Here is a 16,984-nt window from a genome sequence, read left to right as displayed (position 1 = left end):
ATGGTGGCAATTATCACGTCCACATAATTCATTCGAGGAATGTTTTGCTTATGTCTATCTCGTCAAACATTTATAAAAGTATTTCATGTATTCGCAGTTCAAAATGTATTTCAAAAGCATTTAATAAAGCAGTTGTAAAAGTAGCGCATGTATTCTCAGTCCCAAAAATGTAAAGAGTAAAAGGGAATCAAATGAACTCACTTAATGTATTTTGTAGTAAAAATACATATGACGATATTGAACAATGCAGGGTTGGCCTCGGATTCACGAACCTATATCATTTGTATATTTATTAAAACTTGTACTTGTAATAGAACGAATTTATATGTTATTATCATTAATAATATACTTGCTATATTATGTTATATAGATAAACTTAATATATTTAATTCATACATTGTATATAATTAATAATTATCATATTAAATTTTAATATAGTTTCATTGATACCAAAATATAGTATTAAGAAATATTAATATAATGGTAATGTGTTTTTATATATATTTTTATTTGTAATTATAACAGTAATAATAATAGTTGTATTGGTAAAAGTAATAATAATGATAGTAATAATAATAAAAATGATAAAAATAATAATAATGATAATTTTAATAAAAATATTAATTTTAATAATAATGATAATAATAATAATAATAATAATAATAATTAATAATAATAATGATAATAATAATATTAATACTACCTTTGAAGAAATAGCTCCAAAAAGAAAAATAAACTGCCTCCGCCCGGGCTCGAACCTGAGACCTCTCGCTCACACAACAACATACCCAACCAACTGATCTGCTGGTACTATTCTGTTTTAAATCACAGCCCAATATATTTAACCCATAAATTCGTGTTGCCCACTTCATCTTAAATCAAATAGCCCATTTAATATTAACAGCCCAACTATTATTAACAACCCAATTAACATAATCCTTGCAACCCAATTATTATTATGTATAAGTCTGATTAAAATACAGTAAATAATAAAAGGATTTTGGTTTACCCTCATCTTTACCCTACATGTTTAACATCATCATCATCATCATCATGTTCATCTTCGACATCATCATCATTCATCTCATCGTCACCTCTTATCATCATATACATCATCACCTTAACTTATCAAATCATTCTCACTATGATCATCATTAACATCATCGTATAACATGATGATAATAATCACACTTATCCCTAACACCCTCTATCAATTCTGCATTAAAAAAAATATAGGTACCTCACTTCTTTAAAAGTCTACGGCCCAAAAAAAAATTGAAAGTTGTTTAGATCTGGCAGTTTAATAGAACGTACAATCCTCCAGCTTGTCAAAATTCGTTTTCAATATAATACTCCATTCACTTATTATATTGTTATGATTATTTTATTAAACTAAAAACTAAACGTCCAACAAGTGAACATGTTGGCCATCTTATTCTAGTCCCACGTCCATGATTCATCTTATTTAGAATTCATAGTGGAGACATAAATAATCGTTACTTTACAGATCACTTGAGTAAAATACTTCAAATCCCATAACTCGTGGGGCCTAACCCAAGTTGTGTGACCACCATCCTATCTAATTCGGTAACCAGTTAGTGGATAAAAAAAATCTCGTGGTTGCACTTAGGATTTCAAACAGAAAGTAGAAGCCGTCCCCTCTAATTATTTTTATTGTCATCATTATGTATCCCACAACCTACCATAGTTCTCTTATATATAACATTATCTATGTTATTGTCAAAAGGATGAAGATACAGCAGTTTGCAGAAATCATCGCGAGAAGAAGAGAAAAAAATATATATATATAGTTGTGGTTGTTGTTGGAGTGGCGATAGATGGTTTGTCAGTTTGTAACAGAAAACAAGTGGTTCGTTGAGAGTTTGTTGTAGAAAATCGATTAACAGCAGCAGGTATTAGTCGAAAGGAGCAGCATGATTAATGGTTTCGTTATGTTGGTTTATTGGGTGATTAGCAGCAGGTATTGTCATCATTATGTAATAAATGATGGTAGTTTGAGAATGTTTAAATGGGTGTGGTTTAGTACGACAATATTAAACAAGAAACAAGGGTGATTGATGGTGGCAGTTTAGGGTTTCACGAAGGGAAACACGAATTAAAAATGGTGGTTTGGGTTTGATCTTAATGATAGAAAACAAAAATAAATACTTACAGCTGCAGCATCATTTTTGGGTCTTGGTAACATAAATAAAAAAATAACAATATGGTTTCACATAGCAGCAGTAGATGAATAAGAAGAAGTAACTCCAACCTTGTAGTCAAGATGAGTGTTTAGTTTGGTTGATCGAAATAAGGAACCAACCGAGAATAGAAATGGTTCGAACAGGACGAGCACCGAAATATGTTCTTGGTAATGGTTAAGTGGTGTTAATGTTTTAATGTGGTGGTCAAGAGGTGGTGAATCAAAGGTGGTTTGAAGATTGATGATTGTTGTGAAATGGTGAAGTTGGTTTGGTTTCATGTATGTGTAAGTGTGTGATTTTTCTGTTTTAAATTCATCAATAACAGTAAGTAAAAGTAGTGAAAGATTGATATTAATGGTGGAGATCGAATTCTTTTCAATAACCTGCACCGAATGATTGTTATTTAATATATGTGTGTCGACAATATCTCACAGCAAGATCAGAAGGACAAGAAAAAATTTAAAGTTAATCGATCCGTTGTACTAACTTTGTTTTGTAAATACTAATTTGATATAGACATGTAACAACTGGAGGCATGAGACAAATTCATGGACAGTAAATGAAGAAAAGAAAATCAAAACAGATGGTGATAGATACCCGATTCAATTTAATTGATTTATATATAAAATTTTAAATTCTAATAACTAATAAATATAAATACATTAATATCTAATAATGCTGTAATATTAATAATAATAAAAAAATACTGTTAATATTAATAATAATTATCATAATAATAATAATAATATTAATATTAATAACATTGATAATAATTATTAATGATAATGTTAATAATAATACTATTAATGATAATATTAATAAATTATACTACTTTTATAATAATAATACTTAATAATAATACTAATAATAACAAGTTACAGGTTTCCATAAAAAGATTAATAATACTGATATTGATATTAGTAATAATAAAAGTAATAGTAATAATATTATAACAAATATATTTTCAACTTGTAGTTACATTTAATTATTATTGTTATATATACTATATGATAATATATGTTGAATATTTATTATTTATACAATATATATATATATATATATATATATATATATATATATATATATATTACCATTTAATCCTAATTATTAATAAGAATCATATATATATTTATTTATTTTGATAATACTTAATTATTCTGTATATTATTTTATATTATAATTCAATTAATTTAAAGTGTATTTTATTAACTCAACATATTATATATACACTTACGTTTATATTTATATATATATATCTATATTTATTTATTTACATATTTATTTACACACAATGGTTCGTGAATCGTTAGGAAATAGTCAAAGGTCAAATGGTATCATGAGATAGTTCCAAAATTTTCGAGACTCAATATTACAGACTTTGCTTATTGTGTCGAAACCATATAAAGATTAAGTTTAAATTTGATCGGAAATTTCCGGGTCATCACATTGACAACTCCCGCTTAGAGTGAGAATTGAACCTGGATTGACGGTATCCCAAGTTGAATCTCACCAATACCACTCAATTCAATGCTTCAGTGGTCTTCTAGTATCAATTTAGCTAAGTTATTTGATACTATTGGACTTTCTGCTTTTTGTTGGTTACAGTCTATGAGAGTAGGTTTGCGTTGTTATTGGCAACTTAGCTTGATAATCCTATGTTATCTTTTGTATTGTTTTTGTTGATTAGCTCCTTGATAGTCTTTTATTTCTTTATAAAAACGTAGTTTAAAATTTAATAATAATAATAATAACAATAATAATAATAATAATAATAATAATAAATAATACTGTTATATTGCTTGGTAATAGATATAGATAATTACGGAGTATAATACAATTAGAATAAGAGAATAGTAAGTATAATTTATACTCCGTATTATTCTCTCATTGCATCGGCGCATGTTAAGCCTATATTCTGTTGCCTTTCAAAAAAAAAAAAAAAAAAAAAAAAAAAAACCTATATTCTCGCGGGGTCAAATCTTTGATCCATCTTTTCATCTATACATATACGCATGTGGAGACTCCCAAGAATTGATGATGTTTGCGAAAAAAAACCAAACATGCTATGATTTATACAAGATAAATTGCAGTTGTCGTATTATACTACGACTTTTTAAATTTTTACTTAAAATTATGTATTTTGTAACTTAAACACATAAAAACATTTTCTGTTTAACAAAGAATTACCATAACTAACCATATATACTAAGTCGATAAATAATTATGGGATACTTTATTTAGGTAGTTGCATATTATTTTTTTTGAATTTTTCTATAGATAATCCTTAGGTTTATCTTTAAAAAATTAAAACAAACAATAATTGATTGTACATTAACAACTAACCACTACATGGAAAAAAACTACTCCTAAACTACCATTATGTACACATTTTTGAGCCAAAAAATATTCTTAAGGATAGTTCTAAGGGCTATAATTAAAAAAATTCTTTTTTTCTTTTTTTGACGGCGATTGGGATCATCCGAGGGAGACTAAACGACTCGTTGCTATCATCTCCTTTTTCGACTATGCCGATGCAGCGATAATAACCCCGCCCCCATCGCTACCCGGGAGGAAACCTTGAAACCGATCCAAGGCATGACCAAGTAAAACCACATCCCCTTTATCCCCAAACGATATGGGAAAAGTGCCATGAGTGGATACTTCATGACAGGGATGAAATCGAGCTTTTAATATGTATCCAACGGAGGTCGAACTCCTTCATTTAAGTGAACAAAAAAGATCTACTCTTTTCAAATAAACGTTCAACCTTAAAATCCTATCAATAATATGTGAATCTATCTATAGTTTCTAGTAAAATCATATAACGATGATGTCATTATTAAGTTAATTCTTTTGTTAAGAAAAAATCAAAAAGAAAAAGAAAAAAAAATCTAAGCATGGTGGGTGATGTCATTAATCTAAATAATTTTGAATTAAAATTAAATCTTTTTTAATTAATTATTATTATTAAATCTCACTAATAATTATTTTAATTAATTATTATTATTAAATCTTATTAATAATTATTTTAATTATTAAAATCAAATAACTTTGAATTATTTTAATTAATTATTTTGAATTGAGTACGGGAAGGTATAAAAGCGAGACAGAAGGAAATCAATTCTAAATTTATATTTTAATATACACTTTTAAAATAAAATGACAACCAATATTATCTCTTATGATTGGATGTTGATTGTTTAATATGCATTTTAGGTGTTTGATGAAATGTTCAGCTGACGAGTTTCTTAGTCGGACTATGTGGTTCCACAGGTCATCAAACTAAATGACTTTAGCATTTACGTTCACTTAATATCTAAAACATATCATTAAACTGTTTCATTTAAATAAACTCGTGATTCCACCGGTAATTTCACTAGTAAACGTTCTAATGTTGTAGATTTTTGTGTGTATCCACGCAACTTCTCTCTTGTTTATATGTAAGTAGAGGTACCAATGTATATCCATAGGATATACATCCAATTCGATCTAGTAAAATAGATATAGATAATAATTGAATATGTATATGAATACGGATCATTTGAATAATTAATGAATAGATATGAATGACAATTTATCATTCACAAATATTTTCATTTATCACTTGAAATACATGTATACATGTAAATATAAATATATTTATAATACTTATACATATATACTATAAACTATTGAAAATATGAATATTGAAGACATACCTATGTGAATACTATCAAATACATATATCTTACAATCAAAAGTACCTCAAAGATGTGCGACCAATATAATTACTAATTTTAGTAGTTATACGTAACATTAGTTAATAGACACATATCATGTTCGATTTAAGACAACACTTACATGTTTTGTGTATAAATTATATTAAATTACACTGTTGTTCATAATACTCTGATGATTTTATTTTATAATAAGGTTATCTTAAAAAAAAAATTAAAATCTAACGATTATTCGATTACATGCTTAATCTAACGTATATATGAATGTAAATAGATAAATTATATTTAATTGAATATAAATATTAATACATATTTAAGATATATATATATATATATATATATATATATATATATATATATATATATATATATATATATATATATATATATATATATGTATATATATATATATATGTATATATATATATATGTATATATATATATACACACATACATACATACATACATACATACATACATACATACATACATACATACATACATACATACATACATACATACTCCCTCCGTCTCACTACAAGTGTCCACTTACTTTTTGCACACAGTTTTAAAAAATTCCACTAACTTCATTCTCCACCAATCAGAATTCTTTTCTCTCCAGAATAACATCTTCTCATTGGTTGAAATACAAAGTAAACACTTGTAATGGGACATCCCAAAATAGAAATGTGGACACTTTAAGTGAGACGGAAGGAGTCTTTTACACATCTAATCCTAATCCATTATCATCATATTTAAGAGAAGTAGATAGACAGAATCATACAAATGTAGACATGCATGCGTGTAAGCATGCATGATGCATGGATGCATGCATGTGATGGATTGTGAGTAGGCTAATTCATGTGTGCATACAGTTTGCATTATGGTCATGTCATTGTCTGCAGAGCATGATGTCTTGATATGTGTGTGCAGATACACCAAAAGTGTGTGTGTCGATGAATATTGAAGATGAAAAAACAATCAATGATTTTGTAATACATTGCTTCATGATTGACTCCTCGCTGACTCACCACAACTTATGTGTCCCCTCTCTATTTTGACCTTATAAAAAATAAATAAAATAGGATGTTAAAATTTACAATTTTTCATTTTCGTATCTTCTAAGTTTTTTTTTTTTTTTTTGCAGCCTTTTTATATTATTCAGTAGTATTTTGGTTCCAATGGCCCATTCACATAAAGTCTGTATTCTTTATATAGAAAGGAGAGAAATTGAACATTGAGAATACTGTATATTGATTCAACTGATTGTAGAATACATCAATTTACAAATATATATATGAGATCTACTACATGCAACTAACTAGCTAGGGTAACGACAGGTAACAAACTAACTGACTAACTAATATGTTACAATTTAGTTAAATTAACTGCTCTAATATATTGAGGTAAAGTAACGGACGTGTCTGTTGTAGGCTGGAGCTGTATCATCAATCTTGTAAGTGGAATTAATCCCAATTCGATGCATAGAAGATACAGTTGACTTTTGTGAGTCAACGTTTGTTGATTTTGAATTTTGGCAAACTTGTGAGCTGTATATGCCTTTACCCTCCCCACGAGTTGGCATTGTGTAAGAATCACAAGTGCCTAACTTGGATAAACATGTATGAAAAGGTGTATAACTGAGGGATTTGGTTAATAAATCTGCTGCTTGTGCTTTGGAGGGAATGAACTGAGTTTGAATGAGTCCAGCTTTGATCTTATCTCCAACAAAATGACAGTCAATCTCTATATGTTTGGTTCTAGCATGTTGAACAGGGTTGGATGCAAGTAGGATGGCAGATTCATTATCACAATGGATAGTAATTGGATAAGTAGTTGAAATGTTGAAGTCTTTGAGTAAGCATTTCAACCATGTGATTTCACAAGTGCAATCTGCAAGTGACCTGTATTCAGCCTCTGTAGATGAGTGAGATACAACTGGTTGTTTCTTTGATTTCCATGAAATAAGACTGGATCCCAAAAATATGCAAAACCCTGAAACAGATCTTCTGGATATTGGACAATTGGCCCAATCACTATCACAGTATGTTGAAAGTGTTGAATTGGACTCTGTTGGGTAGAATAGACCTTGACGTGGCTGAGCTTGATATATCTGCATGTTGTGGAGAATGAGTTTAATTAGTTGATTGGGTGGAAGTATCATTTATGTATGTAGAGTGTGATTCTTCATTTGTGGGGTTATTTGAAGTATTAACATGATTTGAGTTATTTGTGGTGGAATTGTTGAGTGGAGGAGTTGGTGTGGGATAGAAGGTAGCTTGGTTGTTATCAAAAAGATTATTGAATGGAGGGTCTACATTGATTTTGTGAAAAGGGAAAATGTGCTCATGAAATGTGACATTTCTACTTACAAATGTCTTTTGCGTTGTTTGATCATGAAGAAGGTAGCCTTTTTGATTGTTTGGATATCCTAAGAGAATGGATGGTGTGGCCTTTGGTTCAAATTTGTCATTTTGTGGTTTGTAGGCAAATGCAAGGCAACCAATGGTTCTGAGATGATTTAGGTCTGGTGGAGTATTATGTATGAGTTCAAATGGGCTTTTATTATTGATTACTCTATAGGGTAACCTATTTGTGAGATAAGTTGCAGCAAGTAAGTTGTAACCCCAGAAGGGTTTTGAGAATTTGGCTTGAAATTGGATTGCTCAAGCCATTTCTAAAAGGTTTCTATGTTTTCTTTCTGCCCTGCCATTCTGTTGAGGGGTGTATGGGCATGAGGTTTGATGTGTGGATCCTTCAGATTGAAGGAAGGTGGTTAAGTCATTGTTCAGAAATTCTAAACCATTATCAGACCTAAGGCATTTGATGGTTTTGGTAAATTGTGTTTTGATGTGTCTGTAAAGGGTTTTAATTATTAAGGTGACATGGAATTTGTTTGGTAGAAGAAAGGTCCATGTGGTCCTTGTATGGTCATCTACTAGGGTTAAAAAGTAGCTGCATTTGTTTAGAGTGGTATGTTTATATGGTCCCCAAACATCAACATGAAATTTTGCATTTGCATATGATGAACTAATTGGAAAAGGAAGTACATGTTGATTTGCTAATGGATAAATTTTACAATAAGAATCGGAAATGGAATTTGATAGCCCTATGGACTTTATTTTGTACAAAGTATGGTATGAACAATGACCAAGTCTTGTATGCCAGAGTTGAGTGGATTCATTGGTGGATTTTGTGTTGTTGATATGATGTTGACTGGAGTTGACTTCAGGATGTATGATGTACAGTCCATCACATAGAGTTCCATGGGCAATCCTCTTGTGGTTGCCCTGAAATATGCATTCAGAATGTTTGAATAGAACAGAAAGATTAGCAGATTTGGTGATCTTGCTTATAGAGAGCAGATTATAGGTGAATGAGGGAATGTAAAAGACATTATGGAGTGTTAATTCAGGTGTGAGTTTTACAGATCCACTGATTGAAACTTTGATTTGATACTTGTTTGGTAGATTGACTTGTATTGGTGTGTGGTGGTGTTTTATGCCATGCATATTTGAGAGTGAAATTGACACATAATCAGTTGCACCACTATCTATAACCCGGGCATTTTTTAGATGTGAGAAGACTGAAGCAATAATAGAAGTTATATCTGCACCTTGTGATGAGTCACCTTGATGTTGATTGCCCTGTATCATTAACAGAACTTGATTGAGTTGGTTCTATAGCTGATCCATCCTTGCTGCCATCACATCTTGATTAGGCTGGTTTATGATTTGTGATTGTTGTGCCTCTGGTTCACTGATGGTGATACTGTTGATTGTCTTGTTTCTGTTATTGAATGTCTTTGGTGGTTGATACCTTCCATGTAATGGATGTCCTGGAGGGTAACCTACATTCTTGTAGCATTCTTCTGTAGTATGACCTTCTCTGAAACAAGTTGTGCATTTAACTCCAACCTTGAAGCTTGATCTCTTGTTGTTTGTTGCCTGTGATGGCCTTATATACCTTTGATCCTGATAGTTATTCTGTTTGTAGTTGTTGTTGAAGGTGGACATTATTGCAGGTACTGATGATTTTAGTAGGATGCTTTCCCTTTACTTCTCTTCTTGCTTGATCATCCCATATGCTTTAGCTATTGTAGGTAATGGCTGCATAAGCAATATTTGACTCCTCATGTTTGTGTAGCTTTCATCCAATCCCATCAAGAACTGAATAAGCCTTTTCCTCTGCTCCCTTTCTCCATTTTGTCTTCCATTTTCACAAGTGCAGTTGCAGTTGCAGATGTAGGGCGCCTCAAGTGCATCTGTTTCATCATATAATCCTTTTAATTTGTGGTAATAAACTTCAATGGAACAATTACCTTGCTTCAATTGAGATATGTCATTAGCTAGCTGATAGATCCTATATCCATCAATCTGTGAGTAGTGTTCCTGCAGTTCCTTCCAAAGACTTGAAGCTGAACTGATGAAGCTTAGGCTGTTGCTAATTTCATCTGACACAGTGTTTAGAATCCAAGAAATTACCATGTCATTGTTCCTTTACCAAAGTGGCCTCAATGTTGAGTCTGCATTAGGTTCTGCAAACTCATTTGTTACAATTTTGAGTTTGTTCTTTGCATTTAAAGCAATCATCATCGATCGTTTCCAGATTTCATAGTTCTCTAATCCTGTTAATTTCTTTGAAATTAAGATGAGACCTGGATGATCATTTTGATGTAAAAAGAGTGGATGATCGTTTGAGTTCGTGTCTTCTTCAATCTTAGGTGTCATTTGACCTTGTTAATTGATTTGATTGTGATTAATTTGTGTTTTAAGTTAATCATCGGTGATGCTTTTGATTCAATTGAGATTGAATCAGGTTTGATTTGAGCTTGAAGAAGCTTGATTTGTGTTTTAATGGCGGAATTTAGGGTTTTGATCGAGCTTTCGCTCTGATACCATATATAAAGGAGAGAAATTGAACATTGAGAAAACTGTATATTGATTTAACTGATTGTATAATACATCAATTTACAAATATATATGAGATTAACTACCTGCAAATAACTAGCTAGTGTAACGACAGGTAACAAACTAACTGACTAACTAATCTGTTACAATTCAGTTAAATTAACTGCTCTAATCTATTGTAGGTAAAGTAACGGGCGTGTCTGTTGTAGGCTGGAGCTGTATCATCAATCTTGTAAGTGGAATTAATCCCAATTCGATGCAGAGAAGATACATTTGACTTTTGTGAGTCAACGTTTGTTGATTTTGAATTTTGGTGAACTTGTGAGCTGTATATGCCTTTACTTTACTTTTGAATTTCTTTATTTTATTCACAACTAAAAAATGTTATTAATAATATTACTGTAAATCTGTAATCATTAACTCAAAAGTGATATAGTAGAATTAGTAAAAACTAGATTCGGATAGGGCCGCGCGATGCGGCGGGGCCTTTCGAGTTGCATATTCATATTTAATGTAGCGTTATGTATTTACAGAGTTAAAAACGCGTTGCTACGGGTGTGTTTAGATACGTGTGGGTAGTATCTAGTATACCTAATGGCCTGCGTGTTTTTTACGGTGAGAAGATCGCGTTAAAAAAGGGGGATGTAACCATCAATATGATGTAGTTAGTTTGAGTTGTTTATTATACGTGTATATATATTATGAAAGATAGACCGAAATACTTATCGTTTTTTAAAAAACGTCCGTTTCGCGTATAGTTATTTGCATTGTGTTCGTAAAATTATTTCGAATTGAACGGTGATGTCGGAAAAATTTAACTTTTGATGAGCGGGAAGATACAGTCCGTTAGAAATTTGAGTGGAGTTTGTTTATGTTTTTTTAGTAAAAAAATAATTTTACGATTTTTGCCCCTGAAGAATTGTAACATTTAACATTGTTTGGGGGGATTTTTTGTAAGTTTGTTGTTTGTTGTCGTGTGGCAAACGTGAAAAGCCAAAAACGACACAAAATAGCATGCTTTTTAGTATCTATCTATCTATCTATCTATCTATCTATCTATCTATCTTCTATCTATCTATCTAAATCGCTAACGTAAATCCACGTGGCGCTTCCTGATTTCTCCTCAACAATTCTAACTTTCTCGAAAAACCATGATTGTGTTTTTGAGTAACCAGTAACATTATTTTCGGCTCTTTTTTTGGGGATTCAAGCTTTCGTTCTTTCTTTTTACGAATATCTACAATACACAAAATTCGATTCACTGTCACTGTATCTGTCTACATAATAATCATCATCTTACGCGACTTCAATCAACAACGGTCACATAAAGAAAACAGACCACGCGCCGCGCCACCACGCGCCGCCTCTCAGATCGCCGGAATAGTTCCCTTCTTTTTTTTTTTTTTTTTTCGCAGGTAATATAACGGAGCCGCTGCTACCTCTTTGCCGTCGGGAGCCGTTGCTGCCGGAACTCCTTCATCCTCATAAGGCTGTGTTTGTTTTCTCTGACCCTTAAATTTCTCTTCTCCATAACCTAACTTTTCTGTAGCCAATCTTACTGTACAATTTCTATTTGGTTTTCATAACTTAAACTTTTATGCTGTTTGTCTTTTTTTTTTTTTTTTTTTTTTTACGCCTTTACAACCTGTGCTCTCCCCGAATTAAGAGTAATATTTTTGTAGCTATAGTATATTAAGTTTCCATCTAATAGATTTTTTTTATAAATTTATTAAGTATTTTCCATTGGGTATAAATTCTTCTTATATATACATATATATATTTTTTTTCCTTTTTTTCTCTCCTATTTGACTATATTGGATTATATATTATTCTTTTATTGATATACCGCCTAGTTGTAATTTATATTATAGTATAACTTACATTTATATATCCTTTTTTTAGTTCTAAATATTATAATTTACAATTTATACGAATTTATCTTATTCATATTATTTAGCTTGTACTTGGTCATCTTTTTAGTGCACAAAGTAACATAGATCCTTCGCATAGTTATGGTCACTTGAGGTCATGTTCTCCTGTTTTAGGGGCGGGTAGGCCTAGAGGGGTTAGAGGAGGTTGTAGGGTAGCCACCGTTGGTAGGATTAGAGTGGGTAGTTGGAATATAGGAACCTTGACTGGTAAGAGGATTGAGCTCGTTGATACCTTTCTTAAGAGTAAGGTAGACATAGTGTGTGTTCAAGAGACTAGATGGAAGGGTGAAGAGGCGATAGAGATTCAGGACTATAAGTTGTGGTACTCGGGTTCTAGGATAGCACGAAACAGGGTAGGTATCTTTTTAGGAAAACTACATAAAGATAACGTTGTTGACGTGGGCAGGTTTAGCGATAGGATTATGTCGGTTAGTTTAATTATTAAGGAGGAGACTTTCACGGTCATTAGTGCATACGCACCTCATGCGGGTTTAGGTGATGCGGAAAAGAAGAGTTTTTGGGAATTGTTAGATGAGGTGGTGAGAGGGTGCCCAGCCGACCATCGACTGATTATAGGTGGTGATCTGAATGGACATATAGGAGTGGAGGCAGAAGGTTATGAGGGAGCCCATGGTGGCTTTGGGTTTGGTCCTAGAAATGAAGAGGGGCGCTCAATTCTTGAGTTTGCCATTGCCCACGAGTTGGTGGTAGCAAACTCTTTCTTCAAGAAGAGGGATGCTCAGTTAGCCACATTCCATAGCGGGGGTCGCAGCACCCAGATTGACTTTTTGCTTCTTCGTAAAGGGGAACTTAGGACATGTAAGGACTGTAAGGTCCTTCCAGCTTTGACGTGCTCCTCCCAGCACAGATTGCTGATCATGGACCTAGTCACTAGGGGAAGAGTTGGCAGGAGGGCTAGGGCTGTACAACCTAGAATCCTTTGGAAGAACCTCTATGGAGCGAATGCGGAGACTTTTAGAGCGATTGTTGTTAATAGATTGAGTGTAGAAGAGGATTACGTTGCCCCTACGGACGCAGACCAGATATGGAATCGCATGGCGTCCACTATCAGAGATGTGGCAAAAGAGACCTTAGGAGTGGCTATAGGGACATCGAGAGCCCATAAGAGTAGAAGAGAGTCGTGGTGGCTTAGTGACGATGTCCAATCGAAAGTCGCGTTAAAGCAGACGAGGTTTAGGGAGCTCATTACTCTTGGAGAAGGGACACCTGAAGAGAGAACTAGGGTAGAAGAAAGATATAAAGAAGCTAAAAGAGAAGCTAAGAAGGCCGTAGCAATTGCAAAAGACAAAGCATATGAAGACTTGTATAGAAAACTAGACTCTAAAGAGGGAGCTAATGACATATATAGGATAGCCAAAGCTAGGGAGCGAGGAAGGAGGGACTTAGGTAACATCAAATATATCAAGGATGTAGCAGGGCAAAGTATAGTGAGAGAAGACCTTATTAGGAAAAGATGGGAAGAATATTTTGCATCCCTTTTCGGTAGGGGAAGACCAGAGCGGAACGGTGAACCCCACGAGGTTCAGGAGTTTCAAAACAACTGTTTCTGCACGAGGATTAATCAGGAGGAAGTTAGATTGGCCCTACGAAAGATGGGGAGAAACAAAGCAGTAGGACCAGACCAAATTCCGATTGAGGCGTGGAAGTGCCTAGGAGGTGACGGGGTTAGATGGTTGACAAACCTTTTCAACACGACGTTTAGAAGCGCAAATATGCCTACGGAATGGAGACTCAGTGAGGTTATTCCCATTTACAAGAACAAGGGAGATGCGCAATTATGTAGTAACTATAGAGGCATAAAGTTACTCAGTCATACTATGAAGCTTTGGGAAAGAGTGATCGAGACGAGGCTCAGAAGCGAGACAAAGGTTTTAGAGAACCAATTCGGCTTCATGCCAGGACGTTCGTCGATGGAAGCGATTCACATAGTTAGAAGCCTTATGGAGAAGTATAGGGAAAAGCAAAAGAACCTACACATGGCGTTCTTAGACTTGGAAAAAGCTTATGACTGTGTCCCGCGTGAGCTGATTTGGAAGACTCTTAATGCTAGGGGAGTCCCAAGTAGATATATAAGATCTATTAGAGATATGTACGAGGGGGCGAAGACTCGTGTACGTACGACGGTAGGAAACACAGAGTTTTTCCCGGTAGAGGTTGGTTTACATCAGGGATCTGCCCTTAGCCCTTATCTTTTCGCTTTGATCCTAGACGAGTTGACTCATAGGATACAAGACAACATCCCATGGTGCCTGATTTTCGCCGACGATATTGTATTAGTTTCAGATTCTCAGGATGAGCTTAACAGGAGGCTAGAACAATGGAGGATCGCCTTAGAATCAAATGGCCTACGGATTAGCAGACTTAAATCGGAGTACCTTAGATGCGATTTCAAGGGGGGCGAAGAGGAACACGACGATATAGTGGATATCAGAATTGGGGACCAGATTCTACCCCCGCAAGAGTCCTTTAGATATTTAGGCTCGATGCTTCACATTTCGGGAAGGATAGATGAGGATGTGACGCATCGTATACGAGTAGGATGGTTGAAGTGGAGGGCTGCGAAAGGGGTGTTGTGCGACAAGAAGGTCCCACTTAAACTGAAAGGTAAATTCTTTAAGGTGGCAATTAGACCAGCCATGTTGTACGGATCAGAGTGTTGGCCAATGACGAAGGCCCAAGAGAGGAGGATGGAGGTGGCAGAAATGAGGATGCTTAGATGGACGTGTGGTAAGACCATGCTAGATATGATACCAAATGGAGTTTTTAGGGAGAAATTGGAAGTTGGGAACATCATCAACAAACTTAGGGAAGGACGACTTAGATGGTTTGAGCATGTTAGGAGGCGCCCACTTTTAGCCCCAGTTAGGAGAGTCGAGACCCTCGCCGTTGGCAGCGTAAGGAGAAGGGGTAGACCTAGACGTAGGATGGAGGATAGATTGAAGCTTGACATGAAAGAGCTCCTACTGACGGAGGACATGACTTCTGATAGGAGCCTGTGGAGGAGTAGAATTAGAATTATTGAGTAGGTTTTTTTTTTTTTTAGTTTTTTTTTTTTTTTTTTTTTTTTCATTGTGTTAGTTACTTTTATTATACAACTACATATATAACTATAACCAGATATTCAATAACCACACTATTTATACCCCTCTACATGGTTTATATGCCTTTGTATCTATGTATATGTTTTTAGGCTATATATATGTACCGATGTATATGTTTGTATCTCTATATATATGTATCTATGTATCTAAGTGCATGTATTGGTGTATGTAGGTTTGTCTGTCTTGTATCTGTACCTAGGTATATATATCTACGAATGTATCTATATGTATTTATGTTTAAGCATGAGTTTTTTTTTTTTTTTTTTTTTTTTCATGCTTTCGTGTGGTATATATACATCGATGTGTGTGTCTGTGTGGGTGCGTATATGTATATGTATATGTATATGTATATATCTTGTTTGTCTGTATGTCTACCTGAAATTAAATGGTTATGTGCACTATTTTATTCATGCTCTTTGCCCTACTGTTGTGCATTACTGCTATATGTGTCCCCTTTATGGTTACTGTGTATGGTTGCTTCTTGCTAGGCGCTCATTACTCGTACAGGTACGTATCATTTGCCCTGTCTATTTCGTTCTTATGAGCTCTTCGAGCCGGAGGTCCTTTAGGAAGCAATCTCTTTTGCGCTAGAGTAGAGGGAGGGACGACCTTATCTAGGCGCGGGTTCTATACCCGCGGGTGGAGTAGTGACTTCCTTCTAATCTAGGGTACGAGGAATGATTGTCTACACTCACCTCTCCCATACTCCACTTTCGTTGGATTGGGTAATGTTGTTGTAATTCTAACTTTCTCGGAATTTTGAATTAAAAGTCACTAATTACCTCCTACTGGCACGTGTCCCTTGATACTCACTCACAGAAACATTCAAAATCACGGATCAGTTATCCTCTGAATTAGGGTTAACAGACATCCCTTTAATCAAGGAGCAGTTTCATTCTTCATCACTCGGCTAATAGTGTTACGAACCAAATCATCCACTCATCTTCTCTTTCATTCATTCAAAATTAGGGTTTTCTACAGATCGTCACGTCAATTATTCCTGCTTTGGCCGGCTGTTACATAGATTCAATATTTTACACATCAAATTGCTATGGTAAAGTATTTATTTATTTTTTTGTTTAAAGTTTTTTTACAATCAAT

At 33.7% G+C, this 16,984-nt stretch overlaps 2 protein-coding genes across 2 annotated transcripts; one reads left to right on the top strand and one right to left on the bottom strand.

The window, feature by feature from the left end:
- Positions 1 to 9,975: 9,975 nt before the first annotated feature.
- Positions 9,976 to 10,407, bottom strand: LOC139850060 (uncharacterized). The gene has a single exon (XM_071839654.1). It carries the CDS (start codon positions 10,405 to 10,407, stop codon positions 9,976 to 9,978), a length of 432 nt encoding a protein of 143 aa, XP_071695755.1.
- On the top strand, positions 10,406 to 14,715 carry LOC139850059 (uncharacterized). Its single transcript, XM_071839653.1, has 6 exons — positions 10,406 to 10,484; positions 11,013 to 11,048; positions 12,246 to 12,322; positions 12,788 to 13,953; positions 14,131 to 14,446; positions 14,593 to 14,715. The coding sequence occupies exons 1-6, from the start codon at positions 10,406 to 10,408 to the stop codon at positions 14,713 to 14,715; spliced, it is 1,797 nt and encodes a 598-aa protein (XP_071695754.1).
- Positions 14,716 to 16,984: the final 2,269 nt, after the last annotated feature.

This window comes from Rutidosis leptorrhynchoides, chromosome 5 (assembly GCF_046630445.1).
Source record: "Rutidosis leptorrhynchoides isolate AG116_Rl617_1_P2 chromosome 5, CSIRO_AGI_Rlap_v1, whole genome shotgun sequence".
NCBI lineage: Eukaryota > Viridiplantae > Streptophyta > Magnoliopsida > Asterales > Asteraceae > Rutidosis > Rutidosis leptorrhynchoides.
This window is presented reverse-complemented; position numbering and strand designations above follow the sequence as displayed.